The sequence below is a fragment of the Coregonus clupeaformis genome, chromosome 34 (genome assembly GCF_020615455.1).
Source record: "Coregonus clupeaformis isolate EN_2021a chromosome 34, ASM2061545v1, whole genome shotgun sequence".
Lineage (NCBI taxonomy): Eukaryota > Metazoa > Chordata > Actinopteri > Salmoniformes > Salmonidae > Coregonus > Coregonus clupeaformis.
Window position 1 is genome coordinate 14900287 of NC_059225.1, and position 26333 is coordinate 14926619.

A 26333-nucleotide genomic window follows, 5' to 3' on the forward strand; every position below is an offset into this window, starting at 1 on the left:
GCTTCCTCCACGTGCACTTCCTCTCTCGAAGTTTTATGTTGAGGGTACCACGTAGTCATTGGTACCACGCCGCTCGATAAAACGTTTTGCTCTTTTGAGACCCCTCCTGTAGAGATGCTTACTGGCTCAAGTGTAGTGGCAGCAGCCTCAGTAACACGTCCCCTTGGAGACTAGCAGGAGCAACACGTGATGCGTCTTACTTATCAGGTTTAGGGGAGAGGAGAGAACAGCGCTTTGGGGACGGCCAGAGAGGAAAGCGAAATAAGTGTTTTCCTCTCGTCTCTCAACTCTTTCTTCTATCTTCCTCTTTAGGAATTTGGAAGAAAGAGGGGGGAACAAAGTTGTTTAACTTTGCACATCCTCAGTAACGCCATTTTGATTCCTCTCCGGAACAACTTTGCAGCTTCTTTTTTTTTCTTAGCCCATCATCACCATTCACCATCATCAGTATGTCTCGGCGCAAGCAGCCCAACCCCAACAAAGTCGAACGTAAGTACCTAGCTCCTCGGCTTATTCTCTTAAATCTTCCTTATTTGTTTGGTTTAGTCGATATGTGATGTTAATTGAGTGTTTGGCGAAGTTTACAGTTGTTGTGACGTAAAGTTGTTAAAGTTCGAAAAGAGATGTGGATAGGATAGTTTTCGCAACTCCCATTTGCTTCCTACTTTCGATGAGGACCTGATGCTCATCCACGATTAAAACGCCTGAGCGGTGGAATGTCTCTTCCTTATATTATTATTTTTTAACCGGCAAGGTTTAGTTAGCTACTAATTCCCTCTTCAAATCAACAGCAATTGTTGGAGTTATAACTTCCCCCCTCGGTAAAGTGTTTTTAATGATGGGGGCTCGAGGAGGTTCAAAGTCTGCTAGCTAACTAGCCGCCTGTTGCTGCACTCGAGCATCCATATCTTCAGTGCACTTTGATCGAAGCCTAGCTACAGCTTAGTGGCCATGTGTCGGTATAGCTAGCTACATTTTGACCTTGCCGAGATGTTTACGAAACTTATTTACTTTTCAAGAGTAGCCTGTGTTAAAATGTTACAATTCAAATTATTCAATGATTCGACACGATTCTATCTTTAATTGTTTAGGAAATAAACCGAAACAGTACTTCCTACTCATCATGAAGCTTGTTATCCTACTAGTCTATAGTTTTCCTCATTCATCATTACGATAATAAACACGTCAATCATTATTTCTCACTTTTTTACATTCTTGAATTATTATAATCCACTTTATGCAAATTTGTTTAGCCTCATCTACAATGAGAAGGATGCAAAATGCATGGTTGATGTGTACAGTGTTTATTTGTGATCATTCATGGGTAGTTTTTATTTTTAGGTCTTTTAGACGCTCGAAAGTGATGAATTGAGACGTTTCTGTCTCTTGGGGAACTGCAACGTAGCGCGAGCTGGTTAGATAATGGTTGCTAGGCATTCTTTTCTATTTTTTTCCTTCGTCCCTTGATCTCGTCGACTGCTGTGCGCATAGAATAGCACTGGGTAAAAGTGTAACTTTGTGTCTACATTGTTATTCTGTTTACAACATGTTGTCTGGTGATGGAGAGATGACCTGTTGATATTTGCATTGTTGACTGTTTTGTCGGTGGTTGAAAATAGAAGCAACACGGTTTTGGAGCTCGCTGGGCGATGTTCCTCTTCTCTCGAGCTCTCTGACCACTTGGAAGGAGACAGGGAGGAGAGTGCAGATCCGGATGAGCAGTTCGCATTCCATTACGAAATTCTACACTGTAGACGAGTAGGCCTACGGCGACAGCGGGATCAAACACAGTCATTTCGCTGTAGGGAAACTCACCATCCAACTCTATAATCTATATCAAAGATGTTTGGTGTATTTAAGATGAAGAAATAGGCTACTGAAAGCGTGAATAGTTTGGTTGAATGTGCGATGAAACTAACGACTCAAGTCAAGGCAACATGAGGGGAGGGTGAGGGTGGGGGTTGGGTAAGCAGGATGCATCAGTTGACTTTATTGCTTTAAGTGTATCATGTATTGAGGGAGGCATAACATAGGCTAGAGAAGTTGTTTTTCTGTGGTACAGAAAGATGATGAGCCTGTCCTGGTTTAGGCCCTGCAGTCATAGTCAAGCGAGGGCATGCAGATGAAATAGTAGACTGGATAAGAGGAAAATGCTTTTGCACTGTCAAGAAGACAGTTTCGTTTAAAAAATAATAATAATGTAATCATCACTCAAATGATAATTTCTATAACTTCCACCAAAAAGAGCATGATGTGGTTGAATATAAATAAATGATGAACAACTTAATTTGACCAGCTATTTTCTATTGAATTCTGACCCTAGATATAGTTGATGAATGTTGATCAATGTGGAACCACACTTTAGTAGAGGATGTCCCCTTTGTATGTCCTCAGCTTTCCACCCTCCACAAGGTCTCCAAATCCACTGCATTATCGGTACTCATGACTCTAGTGTGTTGACAAAATAGACTAGCTATGGGTCTCAGTTTAGCCAAGGAAGTCACTTTGAACAGTTTTCTATCCTTGATGTGGGATGCTCTGAGTGCAAAAACAATGTTTAATTTAATATGATGTTGACCAGTTGTAGCCTAGTTACACACCTCAGAAGTCTACATTTAGATTTCTGGTTTAAGTTGTTGGTTGGACTTGGATCTTACTCAAGTAAGGTCTTACCTGTCTTACTCTTCTGGTTAGAAATGGCAATTGTTTGACTTTCTGTCATCTTGTGTTGTTTCATCTCTGCAATTCAATGTGATCGGCTATGTTTTAACTAGGTTTTTAATGTAATGATGTTTGTTTCTTTGTTTGTTTTGCCTTAGGGCTAAATGGTCCTAATAATAACAGTCATTATATATGGCTGGTAAAATAATTAAAACAAATAGGCTACTCAAGGGAATGATTAAGCCTTCAACTAAACATAATAATGTCCAGATGTGAAACTGGGCATTTTGTAGCATCACTCAAATGATAACACAAGTTGTTAGGAGTTTGGATGAACATAAAGGAGAACAATTTAATCTTATATGTTCTTTGACGAGAAACCAAGTCAGTTGATCAACATTCCTCCCAATGAGGTTTGGGCCAGACAAGGATGCTCAGGGAGGTAATTAAGAGTCTTCAACACCCTTATGCCCTCATTAGCCCACCATTTAGCCTAATAAAACCCCATCCATCCCCCAAAGACACTGACTTAAACACCGTGTCCCCTGATGGCAAGCCGACAGGCAAGTCCCTTCAACAATGCAGGGCATTGGTATTAGGACCACACTGGCCCCTCCTCCTGGGCATTGGTATTAGGACCACACTGGCCCCTCCTCCTGGGCATTGGTATTAGGACCACACTGGCCCCTCCTCCTGGGCATTGGTATTAGGACCACACTGGCCCCTCCTCCTGGGCATTGGTATTAGGACCACACTGGCCCCTCCTCCTGGGCATTGGTATTAGGACCACACTGGGCCCTCCTCCTGGGCATAATAATAATAATATAATAATATGCCATTTAGCAGACGCTTTTATCCAAAGCGACTTACAGTCATGTGTGCATACATTTTTATGTATGGGTGGTCCCGGGGATCGAACCCACTACCCTGGCGTTACAAGCACCATGCTCTACCAATTGAGCTACAGAGGACCATGGCATTGGTATTAGGACCACACTGGCCCCGCTTCCTCCTCATTCTATATCTCCTCTCATTTAGCTGTTAACCTGTTGTTGTTCACTAACGCTAAATCAATTAAATAAGAGAGGGATGTATGGGGCGAACCACCCAGAAGACACTGAAGGTCTTGGGTCAAAATGAAAAACGAAGACACTTTTTCTTTTTACCTCTCTTGCTGATGGAGATGGGTCGTGGTTTCCCCATGGGTCGTGGTTTCCCCATGGGTCGTGGTTTCCCCAAGGGTACAGATGGGCTGGCCCTTTGGCTCCCAGGGCTATTTTTAACTTGCCTTTTTTTAGATAAGATTAGGTTCCATCCCCCGGCCGGGAGGGCGTGGAGGGGACATAGGGACTCTACTTGTAGGTGTAAGAGGAGGGAGGAAAGAGGGAACCTGAGGAAGATGGTTTCCAAAATTGGATCCAAGCTTGGGGTTCGGCCTCGCTGTGTCACCTCGCCCCTCCTCTTCCCGAATCTTCCTTGCTCAGGACTTACAACCTCAAATGTATGTTACTCCTAACTGCTAGGGGGGGATAGCTTAGTTCATAAACTTTCCTCTTTTGATTATGCAGTTGTTACTATGCATTGACTCCTTGTTTAAAAATGAGAACGCACACATTTCATTTAGGTTACACATGCTGTATTGCATCTTATATGTGCTGCATCCCCAACATTATTGATGTAATGATGGAACGAGGCTCAAGGTGGTGCTTTGATGAGGATACGGTAACAGACAGCCAAGTGAGATGGCGGAAATTTGAGAAGTGGACGGAACAGCTAAGTAGGACAGTGTCGGTGCTTCCATTGTGTGCACGTAGGCTGCTTTAAAGGGAGGTTTTCATTGGGACCGAGTAGGGGATGGACTTCTTTTACAGGTGTGTGAATGTAAGCTGCGACCAGCAAACACACACGGAGGGACCTTACAGTAGACATTACAACATGTCCATTGGGTGAGTCCATAGTTAGCCCCCTATATCCTGGCTGTGGTCTAGGCCCCAGTGTAAATATAGGCCTAGTGGTGAGGCTCTGTGATATTTGTATGCACAGCCACACATTTGTGGTAGAAGTCCCAAATCTAGATTAATAGCACTGGCTTTTTATAGGCGACACTTGGCTGCATAGCTAATGTGTAAAGTAGGTCCTAATGTTTAGGGGCCTGTCTCTCAAGGTACTATTGCATCACGTTGTTGGATTCGGGAAACAATTGGATGAATTGATTGCTGCCAGGACTACTCCTTCAACCCACTACTAGAAAATCCATGCCATCCGTTCTACATTGGTGAATATGATCTTGGTTGGATGAATGGATGCTTTTATTTGTTATGGGAAATGAGTGACCTATTTTACTAGCATCGCTTGCCATAGCAACCAGTAGCACCTTCATTGTCCAATAGTTCTACTCTTTCTTGTCGGCCCACAGAAGTGCGTTGTTAATATTGGCCAAGTCATCCATCTCACAGGGTGTGTCCATGGTCTAACTGATAAGCTGCAGGGAGGGAGGGAACGCTGCACCAGGGTGATGTCGGCCCTGTCTCTGCAGAGCCCTAAGTGTCCTTTATCCCTCTGCACAGCTCCTAGTTGTCACTATACATGTCCCCCCCCCTCAAACACACCCACCACCCACATACACCCTTCCCAACCACAGGCCACCACCTAGCCTCCAGCACAGGCTGCAAATAAAGCAGGTATTTACTGCGGGTTCAAAGTCTAACTCGACGGCTGTGCCACTGATGTGAAAGAATGCCACAAGGGGGAGGGGAGGGGAGAGGAAAGGAAAGAGGGAGAGAGAGGCTAGAAAATGGAGGCTGCAGCAGCACCTGGGGTGAGGAGGGGTGAAGCATGGGGGAGACAGGAAGTGGAACAACAATGGCTCCGCTCTCCAGAGTTGTCGCCTCCTCTCCTAAGTCAGCCCGTTTCCATCGTACGGATGAGACAAACAGTTTTAAATCTTGTTGTTTTGTTTACGTTACTTTATTTGAGTTGTAGTGGAGGTAGGGGAACCTTTATACGGTTCCATTGTCCTCCATTTACTCACAAAATACTCCTACCATGGAGTGGATTGTCTTCCTGGCTGTGGTTTGAGTGTTACTTTTCACCTCTGCGAGCAGCCATCTCTAAACTGTGTTGGCTGTCTCAGAGAAGAAAGGGTTAACGCTATGTTGAGAGTGAGAGCAAGAGAGAGGAGAGAGACTGATGGAGACGAAAAAGGGAGACTGGATGGAGAATGCGCAGTAAGAATGCCTCCCCGCTCTTGCACTCCCTCTCTCGCTCTCTCAGCCTTTTCAGCCTCCTCTCTTTTCAGCCTCCTTGCTCTCTCTCTCTCTCTCTCATCCAGCCCCACATCGCTCTCTCCCTCCCTGTCTTTCATGCTGACTAAACAGTTTTGTCAGCTGGCAGTTGCTCGCAGGCTGAGGATTTGAGATAGCTTCTGGAGGTTGGAGGGGGAGGGGGGAGGGGTGGTACTCACAGGCAGCACTTGTTGCTCACTGGAGCTAGACAGGGGAGGGAGGAGGGAGGGAGGAACAGAGTGAGAGACAGAAGGAGAGGAAAAAAGTGCATACGGCAACAGCATGGTCCAACCAGTTTTGTGTGTGAGAGAGAGAGAGAGAGCTGGGTAGAGAAGAGAACATGAAAATATAACATACTTAGGTTATGTTGACTTTATCAACATATAGCCAGATTGAAGTTACCGCAATCAAAGTTTTTGAACATGTGGACATAATTATTCAGGCAAACTGTCTTTTTTAAAATGCCACCTAATATTGTGTTTTTAGAATGTAAATAGGCGTGTAGAGAAATGTAGTCAAATGGATGGAACTATAGTAATTGACATCCGTTCAAGAGCCATAAAACAACCAAACGTTTGTACTGGTTGGTGATTGGTGTGTGTGCAGGACTAGAGAGAGATGCCTGGACGGACACAGCCTAGTCCTAGTGCACAGTAGGTTGTCTCCCCCTCCGATCCTCCTGCCCCGTTGGTCCCTACCTTGCCGCTGCCCCCGGCTAGGTATGGTCGATTTCTGCCATCGGTATCTGCCACTTTTGAGGACACATTTGGAATTGCTTATCGAGAGAGGACTCTATTAGTTAGTCTGGCTATCTCAGATGGTCTGTTAGACGCGCGGAGGCAGTAAATATAGAAGGATGAGCTGCTCTAATGACACCCCTCCTGAGTGGTGCATGCTGGGAAATGATGCCATTGATGTCAGATATGACTATGCCAATGGGTGGCCGACGTGCTAATAGCTTTCAGAGGCTTCATCCTGAATGTACACCCGAGCCATTTCCTGCAGTTTCATATTTTGCTACCTTGTGTTACTTTTAGCCTACAATTCCAAACCTTGAGTAGGCCTAAACTTTGTAGAATAGAATTGCACGACAATAATCACATTTCCTTTGCATTTGAATTGTTAAACCCAACTCTACCGTGGTAATCCCTATTAATCCAGCAAGGTTGGCCCTGCGTAATGCCTCTTCAAAGGGGCATCCTTGGAAGAAACACTGAGCCACCACTTCCTTGTCCCATTCCAACAGTGTATATGATGTGGTCACCACCTTACACACACACACACACACACACACACACTAGCCTCCTCCCCCTCATCAGTTGAAAAGGTACCATTGTTTGTTCTACAAACACACAGGACACACCTCGTCTCCATAGAGACCGGATCACATGCCCCCAGACTTGTTGCTTGTCCCTCCTCCTTGGCCACGAAAAGACATACCCCCCCCCCCCACACACACACACACACACACACAGACACCTTCTCACACATACACACACACACCCTTAAAGCATCCCTTAGCAAAGCTGCGTGAGAGGTGGGGGAGGGGGACAGGGATTATGGGATGGGAGAGGTCCTAATGTAGGAGGAGACAGGAGTGGGAGGGGGGTAGGGATTGGGGGCTCCACTCTACTGATAAGGGTCAACTAAGTCCCCCCATCTCTCTCTCGCTGTCTGTCTGCATGACAACATAGTATAAACTGCTTGGTGTTGCTGTTTTTTCTTCCTGTTTTGAAATGATTCAGCACTTGTAAGTAGTTTTGAACTAGGCCTACATAAACCAACACATTTTATTTTTTTAATGTTCTAGGCCTACTCATTCTTTATGTGAATGATGGCCTCATTTTGATTGGAGGATGTGCAGGAGTTAAGTTGACAGCTTACTTTTTTCAAGAAAAAAAACTTGTTTTCAGGAGAGAGTTTGGTTTTTCTTTTGAAGTCCCCTCCCGTTCCTAGACATGCTAACGTCATCAGCCGTGAGACGCAGACAAACAACTGACTTTACAAGATGGGGTAATCTCTGTGACGTTGGCTACACACTGTATCATGCAGTTCCACGCCCAAGGATCGAGGACGACACCGGTTATGACTCAAACCCTCTCTGCCTGCTTCTCTCTCACATCAGGTTATAGGACAGGGATCGAATCATAAACTAGATTCAGACGCTAATGCTCACTAACAGGGATGTAAAAAATTTGTGCACAACATTTGAGAGAAATATCCTTTTTGTGCGTACGGAAAATTTCTGGGATCTTTTATTTCAGCTCATGAACCATGGGACCAACACTTTACATGTTGCGTTTATATTTTTGTCCAGTTTGGGAACCCTGTTATAGCTCAACCCCTCCCTACCTGATTCTCTCTTACATCCCAGAAGAAAACACTGTCACGGAAATAAAAATTCACTGATCGGATTAAATGTTTTGTTTAGAGCCAACTTTAAGATTGGACAATGGATAAAGATGCCCACTGTTTCCAAAATACCTCCTATGGCCTGATCAGAGATGGAGAGGAGGAGTGCAAAGAGGGGGAGGGGGGTGCTTAGTTGGGGGGATGGGGGGGGATAGGTGTGTCCGCTCTGTTGAGCTGAAGTTAACACTACACTGTCAACCTTCCCCCACCTCCAATCTCCAACACCCCCCCCTCCTCTTTGCACTCCTCCTCTCCAGCTCCCCCTTGGGAGTAGAGTTGATGGGATAGGCTCTCTCTTGACAAGGCCCGGAGGCAGTGCACACAAAAGCAGAAACACTGCCCTTTCTCTGGGTTGAAACCTGGCCTTTTCTCCCCCTACCCCCCACAACAGGAGCAGCTCGCTGCCCAAACAACACCAGTGATGCATACAGGCTGCACAGCCGCCACCCATCTCACAGCAGGTGTACACACACACCCAACAACACAGGACCACCCTTTCAACCACCCAGGGGAATGTTTTCTCTCTCCTGAACACGTCTGGGATAAACCTTTTAGATCCCCCCCTAAATTAGTTTTAACTTCGGTGAAAATATTCCCACAAGGTTGCGGTGCCTCCTTTTAAGGGGCATTATCATCATTATCATTAACCAGCCAGCCAGTCAGTCAGACCAGCCAGCCACCCAGCTCTCCTCCCGTCTGCTCTGCCCCCTAACCCCTCCTTCCAGGTACCAAAGTTCACCAGAGTGGAAGGAATTATAAACCCCATCCAAGGAGAACATTAAACATCTTTCCCAGCTCCCACAGGCATTGGTAAGCAGGTGAAAACCAGGTTAAGGGTCCTCTTTGAAAGAGCAGCAGCATCGGGGCAAAATAAGCCTTTGACCCCTTTATGTAACTACTTGCAACTGAGCAGAGTGCACTCCCTCCTCTACTAGGTATTGAACAGGCTTTGGGACTTGATGAGAATAATGGAAACTATATTTTCCGCTTATATTTAGTTGTTGTCCAGTTTCATCTTTGTCCATCATTCATTCTTCCATACTACTTCTACCTACAAACACTTTGCCTGTTGTTTGTCACCAAATACTGCAGAAATGTGAACTGTGAAACCACGAAACATCCCAAGTTTATCCTCAGCCCGCTAAGTCATCAAGGTGGTCTTAATCAAGACCGTCTCTGGAAGATGATGCTGTTCCAGGTCCGTTCTGTCCAGATCTGTCTCCACTTCGACACTGTTCTTATCTGTTCGGAGCAAGGTTGCCAAGCTTGTAATGCAGTGACTCTGTCAGGCCCCCCGGTGTTGAATACTGTAACAATGCAGCAAGGCCCCAGAGACAAGTGTTATGCTCATTGAGCCCTCTAATGACATTACTGGAGACTGCTCAGAGTGAAGAGAGACTCCCATGATGACAATTAAAGGCCCCTAAGGAATCGAGTTAGCATACGTCTGCACCGCCATTTGGTTTGTTCTGTCATAGATATTTTGGGGAGGACTTGCTGAGTTAGCATTAGTCAATTACCATTTGTCAAGAATAAGACCATAATACTTAACGCCTGTAAAATGACAAAGTTGGTTTGTTTCTCACAGTTGTTCTTTCAGTGCGATGTTTTAGTTTGTATGAATCCTGAGTCTATCATATTCTAAAAGTGTATGCTGGTTGAGATGCCTTTAGTGAGGCCTGACTAACTAGAATAGCATGCCACCAGAGCCATTTTGAGATGGAGGGACGGTGTCAGGGATAAATAGAACTCGGAGGGGGGAAATAATCCCTGTCCCCTCTCATTTCATCCCTTGCTGAGGAAATGGGCCATCCCACAAGACTGCAAAGTCTTTTGGACTTCCCCTGAACAGGAAATGGTGGATACTGGATGTTGTTTCAGGTTTTCATAATTATGATAGGAGCTGTGTGCAGCATTAGGGGAATTGTTGTCAGAAGGCGAGGGAAATAAACGGGTTCAGAGAGAAGTAGGCCTAGTTAACAAAGAGAATAATCAAAATGTAGTCAAAGTTTATCCATCTGGCACTCCCTAAGCCAGCACTTCTATCCCAGTAAACATTAACTTTTTTATCAGGCCTTGTGTTCGACGAGGAGGCACTTTGCTCGGAGCCTTGAGAGGCAGGCTTCAAAGGAGGAGCCTCCTAGATGCTAGCAGGTGATGCTAGCTGTCCAGTATCACTATTAAACACATGGAAAGCAGCTCGCTGTCTTTGTAACTGGCCATTACTGCCCCATTCCCCCCTCCCATTTGTGGCGGGTGGGGTTGACTTTTAACACTTCCAGGCCCAGAAAGTATCTTCAAACTCCCAGATCTGATCATTCACCCATCCTGCTCTACCACTCTCAGTAATGTCTGACATAAAACAGGCCCCATCACTGCCTACTTTAGAGGGAGGGAGGGAGGGAGGGAGATAATTTTTCTGTGGGACCCCCAAAAATCTCTGCTCTTTGTGAAGTTCCAGCATCTCCACCCTCATCATCTCCCACCCTCCAGATGAATCACTCCCTTGTAGGAGCCCATGTCCTCAGGCAGTAAGGCAGGCCGAGAACCCATAAAGAGAAAACACAATGTGACTCTTATTTCAGTGGAGAGTAGTAGAGGAGGAGAGCGAGAGGCAGGCAGGCAGGACTTGGTGTGATGGTGCTGCTGGCGGAGTTGTTTCAGTGTAGCCGAGAGGAGCGGTGCTGTGCTGCACAGCCGGCTTCATACCCCCGGAGGCGCCACGGATAACCCCCCGCTGCTAGGAGTTGTGAAAGTTGCAAGAGCACCCTCCCAACCCACCCACTTCACCCCCCTCCACCCGCCCGCTGTCATTCACGTGTGCAGCCCGGGCAAACAGCTGGCTGCGGAGTCCCTGATTGGCCCGAGGCAGAAAGGAAGGGGGCCGGTGCCCATGTGGGTGGGAGGGGCTTAGGTACTGGGCGGCTCAGTGGGTGGGTGCGAGCCGGTGCCGGCAAGCAGTTGGCTGATGTTGTGTGGCCTTGTACTTTGGCCTGCATCCTCACTGTGGAGTGTTAGGTCATGCAACATCAAGAGGAGTGAAGCCAAAGAAAGGGGAGGGAGGGAGGGAGGGAGGGAGGGAGGGAGGGAGGGAGGGAGGGAGGGAGGGAGGGAGGGAGGGAGGGAGGGAGGGGGGGCACGCTGCATGGTGATCCATGTAGAAGGACAGATAGAGACAGTAGCTGGTGGTGCCGCTGCTGAACTGATCCATCTAGTTTTACACACACACACACACACACACACACACACACAGAGAGAGGTAGTCCTCTACAAGGGGGAGGGAAGAAAAGGTCTTGACAGCCACAAATCATGTGTTGTCGGTAGATGTCTGTGTGTGTGAGTGGGAAGAGACAGAGAGAGAGGGATAGCCTCAGTCCCCAGTCCAGATGAAGGGTGTATTCTTCTTGGCTGTACAAAGAGCCCCATTATGGTGAGAGCTGTGAAGAGGCGTATCCTCCCGCCTGGGCCTGGGCTCTCTGCTGGGTGAACCCCCCCCCCAGCCAGTGGTTTCTCCTGTTCTGTCTCCTCATCAGACATGGTGGAACCCAGACAGACAGAGACAGACAAACAGCCTCCTGAGCTGAAGATGCTCTATGCTACAGTTCTTATGGCTAGGGCACCGCTTACTCATAGGGATACACCATTTCAAACACTTGGAAAATAAGCCTGCAAAAGTTGGCCTTGTTTAACTCGATAGACCAAGTAGCCTCAAAACATTTCACTCACTGTACACAATGTTGAGATCCTCGCCGCATTTCAAGCAGTTTTAAAAAAAACGAGTGACTGCATATATCTGAAGTAGCAAACTTTTCCCAGTATGTCCACTGTGTACACTGTGTTCAATACAAGCAGCTCACCCAGATGACTGTAGGGTTGGGAGATGCTTTGGGCGTCTATTTTTATTTTTTTGTGCTATGCGTATGTACACACATTTTCAGGTAGGTTGGGCTAATCGGTGTGATGAGGGCGTGAGTCTTGTCTTTGGGACTTGCGGTATGTATGTGTGTTTGAGTGTGTGTGTGTCTGTGTGTTAAGTCCAGGCTTAGCCAGGTATGGCGTGTATGAGCTTGCAGGCCTGAAGGCAGCCACCCCCCCACACACACACACACACACACACACACACACACACACACACACACACACACACACACAAACACTCCTCCCTCCTGCATTTCAAGTGCTGAAAGACAGAAGGTTTTACGAAAGAGAGAGTAACACACCCAAGTGTATTGTTGAAACACCGGGGATGTTCTTTTCACTTCATTCTCCCCCAATATATGTTATGTGCCTCAACTGGTGGCGTGCCGCCATTTTATAAAGAATCTGTCTAGTAGGCTATTAGTTATCAGTCCTTGGCTTCATATTGACACAAGGTGTCCTGGACCGTATGTGTGAAAACCTCAAGAACAAATGTTGTAGGTTGGCATCTATTTAGGCATCATGGCCCAATTCAAACTCTGGTGAATTCTACAATTCAAACTGGTGAATTCTACAATTCAAACTCTGGTGAATTCTACAATTCAAACTCTGGTGAATTCTACAATTCAAACTCTGGTGAATTCTACAATTCAAACTCTGGTGAATTCTACAATTCAAACTCCGGTGAATTTTACAATTCAAAAAGTAATGTGAATTGTACAATTCAAACTCGGGTGAATCAAAATGCCTTCTTGAATTTCTCCTATTGATGTGTGGTCTGTCTGAATACCCCTTATGCAAATTAGAGCATACCATCTAATTTGAAAACAGCCTTTATAAAACAAAGTGCTTTTACAGGCTGTTCTGCCATTCATTGGCATACTGATATGGGTAGTCAATGACCGTTGGTGAACTACTAGACTATTAACTGACTTGAACTTAACAGACCTTTAAAAAGAGCTGCACATAAAGTGCGAGTGGAGCAAGACCGCATTATAACTGTAGGCTCTGTTTTAGGTGCTGCTAGATGTTGTGTGTGTGTGTGTGTGTGTGTGTGTGCGCGCCCCAGAATTTATGTAGTTGGGCTGTCACTGCTGCCCCTGAATGAATGTGCCATTTGTTGCACAGATAGACAACTGTCAGTGGAGAGCAGTCCAGGCCCACTGTGTCCTCTGTGTCATTAAACCTGCTACCATGAACTGTAGGACTGCTGCTGAGGGAGAGAGTGAGGGTAAGGGAGGCAGAGACGGAGGGAGGCAGAGAGGGTGAGAGGGAGGGAGAGAGGGTGAGAGAGAGGGAGGCAGAGAGGGTGAGAGAGAGAGGGAGGGAGGGAGGCAGGCAGAGGGTGAGAGGGAGGGAAGCAGAGAGGGTGAGAGGGAGGGAAGCAGAGAGGGTGAGAGGGAGGGAGGGAGGCAGAGAGGGAGGGAGGGAGGGAGAGAGGGTGAGAGAGGGAGGGAGGCAGAGAGGGTGAGAGGGAGGGAAGCAGAGAGGGTGAGAGGGAGGGAGGCAGAGAGGGTGAGAGGGAGGGAGGCAGAGAGGGTGAGAGGGAGGGAGGCAGAGAGGGTGAGAGGGAGGGAGGCAGAGAGGGTGAGAGGGAGGGAAGCAGAGAGGGTGAGAGGGAGGCAGAGAGGGAGGGAGGGAGGGAGGCAGAGATGGTGAGAGAGGGAGGGAGGGAGGCAGAGAGGGTGAGAGAGGGAGGGAGGCAGAGAGAGTGGTAGTAGGAGACAGGGAGGGAAGGAGGCAGAGGGAGTGATGAAACAAACAAAAAAGTTGTGTAACATGAAATACAAGTAAAAACTAGACGCATCTTTACCCCAGACCTACAGCTAGGCTCAATGTCACTCACCGGCCCCAGACCTACAGCTAGGCTCAATGTCACTCACCGGCCCCAGACCTACAGCTAGGCTCAATGTCACTCACCGGCCCCAGACCTACAGCTAGGCTCAATGTCACTCACCAGCCCCAGACCTACAGCTAGGCTCAATGTCACTCACCAGCCCCAGACCTACAGCTAGGCTCAATGTCACTCACCAGCCCCAGACCTACAGCTAGGCTCAATGTTCCTCACCAGCCCCAGACCTACAGCTAGGCTCAATGTTCCTCACCAGCCCCAGACCTACAGCTAGGCTCAATGTCACTCACCAGCCCCAGACCTACAGCTAGGCTCAATGTCACTCACCAGCCCCAGACCTACAGCTAGGCTTAATGTTCCTCACCAGCCCCAGACCTACAGCTAGGCTCAATGTTCCTCACCAGCCCAAAGTGTACTGTATAAACATACAGAACATACACGCACACGTAGGATTGCAAAATTCCTGGAACTTTCAATACATTTCCTGGTTTTCCAGAAATAGTGATTAGAGGATTCCGGATTTCCTGCTTATTCCCTCATGATTTCGGGAATTCTTCAAACCGGGATTTTGGGAGAACCAGGGAATTTATTGAAAGTTCCAGGAATTTTGTAACCCTACGTGTGTGTGTGTGTGTGTGTGTGTGTTTTGGGGAAGGTGAATGGTTGCCAGAGAGGGAAAATGAGCTGAACAGGATGGGAAGCAGACAGACGGATACGAGGAGAGAGAGAGATAAAGATGGATGGGTCTCCGTCTCCTTACATTAAAGTGTCTGCTAAAGGAGTAGGGGATGATCATAACAACAAAATAATAGGGGGGAGGGGGGTGGGGGGGTTGTTTAAAAGCGTACCCTTTCTGCTCACGGCGTGATTTACTTGTGGCGAAGAGCTGTGCCAAATAAGTAGCTAGCTAGCAGGGGATATTTATTGTCAGCCTGATGGGGATGTCAAGCCAGCTCTCCCCAACATCTCTTTAGCTTTCAGAGAAGACCTTGCTTCAGGCAACACTACAGTACACACACACACACATACACACATACACACACATACACTCATATACCCAGCAAAAGGAACTCAAAAGATCTCTTTAGAAATTAATCAGTTCCTTTTTTCATCACATTAATTTGTAGGAAGGTTGAAATTAGCATTAGCTTGCAGTGCTTTCAGAAAGTATTCACACCCCTTGACTTTTTCCACATTTTGTTGTGTTACAAGGTGGGATTCAAATGGATTTAATTGTCATTTTTTGTCAACGATCTACACAAAATAATCGAATGTCAAAGTGAAAGAAAAATTCTAACATTTGTAAAACGTTTATGAAAAATAAAACGCTAATATATAGTGATTACATAAGTATTCAACCCCCTGAGTCAATACATGTTAGAATCACCTTTGGCAGAAATTACAGCTGCGAGTCTTTCTGGGTAACATAAGCTTGTAACTGTAGTGTAGTTGCTGTGTTTGTGGCACCAAGGGCACAAAGTACAGGACAGACAGCTAGCTATTTGCTGGGTGCTGTTGGTTGGTTGGTTGGTGGACTGCTTGTGGCTTTTTTTTCCACGCAGCTGTCAGTGGGGCTGCATGGGATCTGTCAGCACACAATCTGCATCTGCACTCTCACTCTGTAACACGCACCCAACACAACATCACTGTGTGTGTCAGTGTGTGCGTGTCATGGAGGGGTGTTCTGTGTGTGTCTGTGTGTGTCAGTGTCAGGGGGAGGGGTGGTCTGTGTGTGTCTGTGTGTGTCAGGGAGGGGTGGTCTGTGTGTGTCAGTGTCAGGGGGAGGGGTGGTCTGTGTGTGTCTGTGTGTGTCAGGGAGGGGTGGTCTGTGTGTGTCAGTGTCAGGGGGAGGGGTGGTCTGTGTGTGTCTGTGCGTGTCATGGAGGGGTGTTCTGTGTGTGTCTGTGTGTGTCAGTGTCAGGGGGAGGGGTGGTCTGTGTGTGTCTGTGCGTGTCAGGGAGGGGTGGTCTGTGTGTGTCAGGGGGAGGGGTGGTCTGTGTGTGTCTGTGCGTGTCATGGAGGGGTGTTCTGTGTGTGTCTGTGCGTGTCAGTGTCAGGGGGAGGGGTGGTCTGTGTGTGTCTGTGCGTGTCAGGGAGGGGTGGTCTGTGTGTGTCAGTGTCAGGGGGAGGGGTGGTCTGTGTGTGTCAGTGTCAGGGGGAGGGGTGGTCTGTGTGTGCGTGTCAGGGAGGGGTGGTCTGTGTGTGACTTTGTGCCTGTGCAAGTATGTTAGGTGCTACATGTAGGTTAACATTTCCACCTGCTAATAGCCCTAAATGTCAACATAACTTACATTTGACTTATATGATATAGGCCTAAAAGTCTTTGTGTGTACTAGTGTGTTAAAGTAGAAGTGGTAACCTGTTGCTTTGTCAGTAGAGTAGCAGTATAATGTAGGTTTATGAAGGATCATCTCTCTTGACATTATCTCCCCTACATATTTTCCACTACAGGAGATGTGGCTGAATTTGAGCATGCCCCCCATACCCCCCTCATGTGAGCCTGTCAAACTAGACCCCACTCTGGGGACTCAACACCTTACAACAGACCTACAGTAGCCCCAGCAGCCTCAGCCTCAGCCCCAGCAGGTCCAGCAGCCCCAGTAGCCCCAGTAGCCCCAGCCAAGGTAGCATATGTCCCATTTAGGGCTAGAATAAAGCCCTGGCTTTTTTTTCCTGGAGGAGAGAAAGGCCCCTAAAAGTCTCTGGCTGTCGACGGCACCTGTGGCTGTCTGACAGCTGAGCCCCCCGCGTTGCCAAGGACTCTTGTTCCCAAACCCTATTATGCCATGCTCGATCTGTGACGTGTGTGTGTGTCTGTGTGTGTGCCTGCCGTTGGGCAGCTTGACAGCTTTTTAAAATCAAAATGTATTTGTCACATGCTTCGTAGACAACAGGTGTAGACTAACAGTGCTTACTTTTCCAACAATGCAGAGTTAAAGATAAGAAAAAATATATACACTGAGTATACCAAACATTAGGAACATTTTCCTAATATTGAGTTGCCCCTGCGGTTGTGAGGCTGGTTGGACATACTGCCAAATTCTTTAAAATTAAGTTGGAGGCGGCTTATGGTAGAGAAATTAACATGAAATTATCTGGCAACAGCTGTCAGCATGCCAATTGCACATCCCCTTCAAAACTTAAGACATCTGTGGCATTGTGTTGTGTGACAAAACTGCACATTTTAGAGTGGTATTTTATTGTCCCCAGCACAATATCCACCTGTTTAATCAGCTTCTTGATATGCCACAGCTGTCAGGTGGATGGATTATTTTGGCAAAGGAGAAATGCTCACTAACAGGGATGTAAACAAATTTGTGCACATAATTTGACAGAAATAAGGTTTTTGTGCGTATGGAAAGTTTCTGGGATCTTTTATTTCAGCTCATGAAACGTGACAAACACTTTACGTGTTGCGTTAATATTTTTGTTCAGTGTATATAGAAATAGTGACATGAGGTATAAATACACTGTGAATAACGGAAACAGATTATGAATAAAAATAACATGGCTAAATATAGGGAGTACCATTACCGAGTCGATGTGCAGGGGTACAAGGTAATTGAGGTAGCTATGTACTGTACATATAGGTAGGGGTAAAGTTACTAGGCAACAGGATAGATAAGACAGTAGCAGCAGCGTATGTGGGGAGTGTGAAAGTGTGTGTATGTAGTGTAAGTATGTGTGAGTGTGTGGTTAGAGTCCAGTGTGTGTGCATAGTCAGTGCAAGAGAGTTAGTGTAAAAAAGCGTCAATGCAGGTACTACGGGTAGCCATTTGATTAGCTATTTAGCAGTCTTGTTTAGAAGTCTTATGGCTTGGGGGTAGAAGCTGTTCAGGGTCCTGTTGGTTCCAGACTTGGTGCATCGGTACCACTTGCCGTGCGGTAACAGAGAGAACAGTCTGTGGCTTGGGTGGCTGGAGTCTTTGACCATTTTTTGGGCCTTCCTCTGACACCGCCTGGTATAGAGGTCCTGGATGGCAGGTAGCTCGGCCCGTACGCACGACCCTCTGTAGCGCCTTGCAGTCGGATGCCTAGCAGTTGCCATACCAAGCGGTGATGCAGCCAGTCAAGATACTCTTGATGGTGCATCTGTAGAACTTTTCAGCCTACTGAGGGGGAAGAGGCGTTGTCGTGCCCTCTTCACGACAGTGTTGGTGTGTTTGGACCATGATAGATCCTTATTGATGTGGACACCGAGGAACTTGATGCTCTCGATCCGCTCCACTACAGCCCCGTCGATGTGAATAGGGGCGGCTCTGCCCTCCGTTTCCTGTAGTCCACGATCAGCTCCTTTCTCTTACTGGCGTTGAGGGAGAGGTTGTTGTCCTGGCACCACACTGCTAGGTCTCTGACCTCCTCCCTATATGCTGTCTCATTGTCGTCTGTGATCAGGCCTATCACTGCCGTGTCGTCGGCAAACTTAATGATGGTGTTGGAGTCATGCGCGTCCATGCAGTCGTGGGTTTACAAAGAGTACAGGAGGGGACTAAGCACGCATCCTTGAGGGGCCCCCGTGTTTAGAGTCAGCGTGGCGGATGTGTTGTTGCCCTCAGGATCCAGTTCCAGAGGGAGGTGTTCAGTCTGAGGGACCTTAGCTTAGTGATGAGCTTCAAGGGCAATATGGGGTTGAACGCTGTGCTGTAGTCAATGAACAGCATTCACATGTAGGTGTTCCTTTTGTCCAAGTGGGAAAGGGCAGTGTGGAGTGCAATAGAGATTGCGTCATTTGTGGATCTGTTGGGGCGACATGCGAATTGGAGTGGGTCCAGGGTGTCTGGGATGATGGTGTTGATGTGAGCCATGGCCAGCATTTCATGGCTACAGATGTGAGTGCCCAGGGGGCGATAGTCATTTAGACAAGTTACCTTGGCGTTCTTGGGCACAGGGTTATGGTGGTCTGCTTAACACATGTAGGTATTACAGACTGGGTCAGGGAGAGGTTAACAATGTCAGTGAAGAAACTTGCCAGCTGGTCAGCGCATGCTGTGAGTATGCGTCCTGGTAATTTGTCTGGTCCTGCGGCCTTGTGAATGTTAACCTGTTTTAAAGGTCTCACATCGGCTACGGAGAGCGTGATCACACAGTCATCCAGAACAGTTGGTGCTCTCATGCATGATTTAAGAAATTGTGTAAATGCTCAGAGAAATGGTGCAAATGCTCATTTTAGTGCCGTCCTCTTTTGCGTAGCTTACGAGAAACCCTGTCTACATTAATTTCCTCATACATGGTAGTAAACTCTCATAGCTTTTGATACCCAAAGCCTTGGATATACTGTATAATGTGATATTTTATCAACCATACTATCAACCAGGGGTTGGAACCAAAATGTATTTTGTTCTGAACAGAACCCCCCAAAAAATTGTTTCGTTCCACTGTTCCAACCAGCAAAATAAAGTTCTCAACATGTTCGAACCCAAAAAAAGTACATTTAGCTCATTAAATGACTTCACCAATCAGTGCGGCTAGAGCAGGCAAGCGAAGTGTGGCCTATGGCGCAAGATGCGACTGACATTTTGCAGGTGGGGAGCAGTGGAGGCTGCTGATGGCCGGAACGTAGCAAATGGAATGGCATCAAACACCTGGAAACTATGTGGTTGACATTTGATACCATTCCACTGACTCCACTCCAGTCATTACCACAAGCCCATTCTCCCCAATTAAGGTGCCACCAACCTCCTGTGGAAGACAGAGAGCAAGAGAGGGTTGAGGAGGAGACTTGAAGCGCCGGGCATCTTGTTATGACATGCATTATCTGAATTGGGTCCACAGAATTATATGTAGGAGGAGCGGCTTCTATGGAGGAACTTTGAATGTTGTTTGAGCTAGCTAGCAAACAAGCTTGAGCTAGCTAGCTAACAAGCTTGTGTGTGCAGAGCGGCACCAGAATTAAAAACATGTCTTACCTTTTTGTAGTTAATAAATCCAATGAGAAACGTGATAACTAGGCCTATAGTATCCTTAACTAGCATTGAAAAAGTTAATCCATTCTTCTCTAGTTAATAAAAAATAGCTCTCCTTATCTTCTGAATCAAGCCTGTAACGTCAGTACAGTAGCCTATGCTTCGGAGGGGGGAGGGGCAGGTAGCCTAAACACGCACAAGCAAAGATTTTCAACTATCAACCATACTATACTATACATAATTTTAACATTCCAATATTTTCTAAATTAATATTATATCTGGGAAGTTATTTTAAAACGCTTACTAAGCTGCGTTTTGGCTACAGTACAAACAATCTGGGCTGGAGGCAGAATGGTGGCAGCGATAGGCTAGATCTTCTAATGAACTGTTATCCTCTCATAATGCACTTCAGGTTCAAACGTGAGACTTTAGCTAGTCATCCTGAGAGACTCTTTTTACCTGACACCAACCACAATCTCTACGCACCGCTTCTGACTAGTTTCACAACTACACAACTCTCTTTTCAGGATTCTCACAGTTCATGAGAATTTGTTTGAAAAGTTGCATCTCTGTACGCACTGAGAAGAAAATGGGAACCTGAAAGCACAACGGTCACGTTGTTGTTTCTCACTGATGTAATATAAAAGGAAGTTTAAAGAGCTCAGCTGTCATTAAATGTTCATCTGATGGAGTAAGACACACACACAGACATACAAGGAACTCAGAGCACATTAAGAATTACCATACCACATGTGCTGGTTGGTCAGATGACTTCTGTTTTTGCATTGCTGTCATTTTTGCTCAGAACGAAAATGTATTCAAATGAAGACCTACAGTGCTCTATGTTGAAACCAAATTGGAACTGAGTGGAATAAAAACACCATGAAAAACATTCCCTACTCAATTCCTCATGTTGTTGATCAAAATACAAGTTAGATATACTTTGCTTACTTATTTGTGAGGTGAAGTCACAAATCAACTTATACCAACTAATTATGTGGATGTCAAAGTTTCTTCAAAAACTTCAAAAACTAATTTTCATTAAAATTGTCTTTCTCATTGGACAAAGCAGTCACCATGCTGTAGTTGGGTGCACCATTTGTATCCATAAGGATGCTTAGACCAGAGAGAGGCGTGGCTTATCCTCAGGCATCCACCCTCCCCCATCTTGGTATCCTGTAGCATGGGTTAGACTAGACTGGAGAGCCAATGAGCAGTTAGGTTGTCTGTTCTGGTGGCAGCAGAGAGCTGGTGGAAACAGACATAGGGCTCTCTTCCTCGCTGAACCATAATGGAGGAAACTGGCTCGTCTAGTTTGTCCAGATTCTCCCTCCCTGCCTCTACCTCTTAGTGAGCTGTGCGCTGCAAAGCAATTCATATTTTTCACCTCCCCTTTTCTCTCTCTCATTCTCTCATTTCACCTTTCTCGGCCTCCTTCCTTTTTGCATCAGTCTGTTCTCCCACACCCTCTTGATTTCTCTCTCTCTCTCTTGCTCTCTCTCGCTCGCTCGCTCTCTCTCTCTCTCTCTATCTCCCCCGCTTCTATCTTTCCCAGTTGAAACTGATATAGTGGGGATGCTGTCGTGTAGAGCAGGCAAAAAGTGATATCTCTCTGTGTCAACTGCTCTGGTCTCAAACCTCCAGGTTTTTGCACTTGTCTGTGCCTGTCAACCGGCCCAAGAAAAGCACAGCAGCACACACACACTCACTCACTCACTCACTCACTCACTCACTCACTCACTCACTCACTCACTCACTCACTCACTCACTCACTCACTCACTCACTCACACACACACACACACACACACACACACACCATAGTCACTAGCTGTACTCCTCATCCTGTAAAGATTATATTTTCTTCACAAGACTGTTCTCTACATAATAAAAAGATACCGGTATGCATTTCTTTCGATGCTCTAGATGCCCATAGGTTCCTCCATGGGTTTAAAGTGTCTTAGTATGAGAAGCAACATAGGCTAACAGTTTAGCGAGGGATTTGTCCTTGCCTGCTGATGAAACAAAGTGATAAACCCCCAGCAGTAGCAAGCTGATAACTGGACAGCTCAGTTTAGATGCTATCATCACTCTCAATTAGCACTGTTAATACTGTTCTTTTATTTATTACATTTTTTTGGGATGCAAGGCATGTAGCAATAACACTTTTACACACACAAGTGTGTTGGCCTAATAAAGGATACTTGTGACTTTTTAGACGTGCAGTGATCTGTAGCTAATCATCATTGGGGTCCTCTGTAGTTCAGTTGGTAGAGCATGGCTCTTCCAACACCAGGATAGTGGGTTCGATTCCCGGGACCACCCGTGTGTAAAAATGTATGCACACATGGCTGTAAGTTGCTTTGGATAAAAGCATCTGCTAAATGGCATATATTATTATATAATCGTCTGTAGCGTTAGCTTTTTCAGCACTTGTTTGCAATATAGCCTAGGATGCAACAAGCTTCTGTGATGGGTTTTATTTGTAGGTTAGGTTATTATGTGAATGCCCTCTTCGCCCTTTGCCCCACAGTAGCATTGCCCTTCACCAAGGAGGTGTGAGAGGGCGATTCAGATATAGGAAATGGCCCTTGTCACTTTGTCTGACAGCTGCATCACGTACGTAGCACGCACAGTGTTCCTGCTGGACTGCACTCTGTCACCGCCGTGCTGGACTGCACTCTGTCACCGCCCTGCTGGACTGCACTCTGTCACCGCCGTGCTGGACTGCACTCTGTCACCGCCCTGCTGGACTGCACTCTGTCACCGCCGTGCTGGACTGCACTCTGTCACCGTCCTGCTGGACTGCACTCTGACACCGCCCTGCTAAACTGCACTCTGTCACCGCCGTGCTGGACTGCACTCTGTCACCGCCGTGCTGGACTGCACTCTGTCACCGCCGTGCTGGACTGCACTCTGTCACCGCCGTGCTGGACTGCACTCTGTCACCGCCGTGCTGGACTGCACTCTGTCACCGTCCTGCTGGACTGCACTCTGTCACCGCCCTGCTGGACTGCACTCTGTCACCGCCCTGCTGGACTGCACTCTGTCACCGCCCTGCTGGACTGCACTCTGTCACCGCCATGCTGGACTGCACTCTGTCACCGCCGTGCTGGACTGTACTCTGTCACCGTCCTGCTGGACTGCACTCTGTCACCGCCGTGCTGGACTGCACTCTGTCACCGTCGTGCTGGACTGCACTCTGTCACCGTCGTGCTGGACTGCACTCTGACACCGTCCTGCTGGACTGCACTCTGACACCGTCCTGCTGGACTGCACTCTGACACCGTCCTGCTGGACTGCACTCTGACACCGTCCTGCTGGACTGCACTCTGACACCGTCCTGCTGGACTGCACTCTGACACCGTCCTGCTGGACTGCACTCTGACACCGTCCTGCTGGACTGCACTCTGACACCGTCCTGCTGGACTGCACTCTGTCACCGCCCTGCTGGACTGCACTCTGTCACCGCCCTGCTGGACTGCACTCTGTCACCGCCATGCTGGACTGCACTCTGTCACCGCCGTGCTGGACTGTACTCTGTCACCGTCCTGCTGGACTGCACTCTGTCACCGCCGTGCTGGACTGCACTCTGTCACCGTCGTGCTGGACTGCACTCTGTCACCGCCGTGCTGGACTGCACTCTGACACAGCCGTGCTGGACTGCACTCTGACACCGTCCTGCTGGACTGCACTCTGACACCGTCCTGCTGGACTGCACTCTGACACCGTCCTGCTGGACTGCACTCTGACACCGTACTGCTGGACTGCACTCTGACACCGTCCTGCTGGACTGCACTCTGACACCGTCCTGCTGGACTGCACTCTGACACCGTCCTGCTGGACTGCACTCTGACACCGTCCTGCTGGACTACACTCTGACACCATCCTGCTGGACTGCACTCTGACACCGTCCTGCTGGACTACACTCTGACACCATCCTGCTGGACTGCACTCTGACACCAGGCCACAGTTGGTCTCCTTGGAAGTGAGCACGTACACAGGCCAGGGCGCACGTGTAGTGTTTCATGTGAACAGGGTTTAACATGCTTGCACACAGTGCAGTGGCTAAATAGGAATTTGAACCTAAAATGTCTCCTCTGCCCAGCCCCATTATAACTGCCTCTCTTTCTGCCTCTTAATTAGAGCTCTAACCAGCCACTAATCTGATAATCTCTGTCCTGTCTCTCTCGACCCCCTCCTCCCTCCTTTCCTCGTCTCTCTCTCTCTCTCTCTCTCTCTCTCTCATCCATCCTCGGCTCTCTCTCTCTTTCTCTCTCTCTCTTTCCTCCCTCCCTCCCTCTCCCTCTCTCTTATCCCCGTCTCTCTCATCCATACTTACTCCTCTTATCTGTCCTGTCTTAGCTAGCCATCTTCTCCTTTCCTCCCTCCAGCTTTTCCTCTTCTTATCCATCCTTTGTTCTCTCTCTACTTTACCCTGCTCCCTCCCTGCCCCCTCATCTTAGTTTTTTTCCCCCCCAAACCTCTTTTACAAAGTAGATAAGCTGTTGGTGGCTCTGCACTGTAATGCCCTCTCCTTGTGTCCATCTATCCTTGTGTTTACCTCACCTATTACCAGAATAATCAGCTGTCAACAGCCTTTAGTGCTAGTCTGCCATGTTGGAAATAAATGCCTTAACGAAAATTAGTGTCTTGGTTGGGCCACCAATTTGCCTCACCATCCCGCAGTAGGCCTATATTCTGATGACATCACTGAATCCCATCAGGTCAAAGGGCCATGGTTTCCTGGTTTAGCTGTGGGGCAGGATGTGTGTTTTATTGCTCAGAGACACATTGTGTGATAACAGCACACAGGAAGTTGTTCGATTCGTTTACAGCTTAACAAGGCCAGAAACCAAAGTCTACCTGCTTCGAGTCTATACACACACACTGAAGTGTGACCCGTAATCTGTCAGTGCATGCTTAGAATGCTGTTTTTGTTGTTGTGTGTGTGTGTGTGTACATGCAGACGACATGACTGTGTATTGACAGCGGTCTCTGTGCTCTCCCTGCAGTGTGAGCAGTGGGTGCTGACACTCGAGGTGGGCAGGCAGGCAGGCCCTCGTCTCCCCCCAAGCCCTGAGCTCCGAGCCCAGACACCTTTTTGCCCTGGTCTCTCGACGGGTAAATATAAGGCTCTCTCTTCCCTCCCCCCTCCTTCTTTACCTCCCTCCATGCCTCCATCCCACAACTTAACTCTTAACTCCCTATATACTGGGGGCTGTGCTTGCACATTTTCATCCCCCGAATCTTAAGTTTCATTCTTCATTCAGCATGTCTACCCTTTTTTCTTCTTTGATGCATCATCATCATCATCATCATCATCCTTTTTGACATTTGTCATTGCATATTTTCTTCCATTCTTTTTTTTTTTTTTTTTGCATTTGACATAACTGCTTTCTGTAGATGGAGATGGAGAACAGTAAAAGTTAAAGGCATTCTAAAGACTCATTTCGCCCTCATTACCTATTTTGGATGAAATCGTCATTGTTTTTAGTCCATTGTTGTCCTCACAGTGTCCTTACATTTTTCAGGTATGAGCTATGTGCATGGCATGCTAACATATCATTCCAAACCTCTTTTTATCTGGTTGTGCCTTTGTCGAGAAGAAGAGTCCTTTTTCCTCAATTCTTTGTCTCACAAACCCCACCTCCACAGGTAAGTCCCACAGATTCCACACACACAAACTTCCTTTCAGTCACCGCTCTTTGCCTTATCGGCAGTATGTTATTCGCCCCTCCCCCAACCTTCTGATTGCTGGGTCGATGGGAGTCAACACTGAACCATTTGATCAGTGATGAGGGTGTTGTTTTATTTTGCCTCCATATTTTACTAATCTCTCGAATCTGTTAGGTGTCATATTTAAACCTAGGTATAAGCTACTGACATGATTTTATTTACATATTTTATGCAGCTGCAATATTACTTAAGGGTAAATCATTTAATTGTAAAGGGGCCTATAAATTAATTATTAATGTTGTCAACATCCTGGCTTTAGACTGGTGCATTTTGAAATCACTTGATGTCCATCCAGTCTTTACACAGATTAATTTATGGTGTGATTCCTAGAATGATGAGAAATGTATTGTACTTCTATTGGGTACAGTGCAGTTTGCCTGTCCCTAGTTTGACTAAGAGATCCTCTGTAAACTATGCAATGATGAATGTGTGTGATGGAGCCTATAGGAAGCCATGTCATCAAGTAAGATGGTGTTTGGGTCCCTTCAGGCATACTGTCTATCTGAAACAACAACCAACTCAACTACCCCTTAACTAACTTCCTAAGACTTTCATACTGAGAGAGA

At 47.0% G+C, this 26333-nt stretch overlaps 1 protein-coding gene across 4 annotated transcripts in view; it reads left to right on the forward strand.

The window, feature by feature from the left end:
• Positions 1–115: 115 nt before the first annotated feature.
• The window catches only part of LOC121549870 (ras-responsive element-binding protein 1-like), a 67182-nt gene continuing 40964 nt past the window's right edge, over positions 116–26333 (forward strand). The window contains exons 1-2 of one of the 4 annotated variants that reach the window (XM_045210459.1): positions 117–489; positions 25044–25152. Coding sequence is in view for 2 of the 4 variants with exons in the window: in XM_041861822.2 (XP_041717756.2) it covers positions 450–489 (40 nt within the window). In the remaining 2 variants the exon portion in view is untranslated. The other 3 variants (XM_041861822.2, XM_041861823.2, XM_041861824.2) reach the window with 3 other exon arrangements.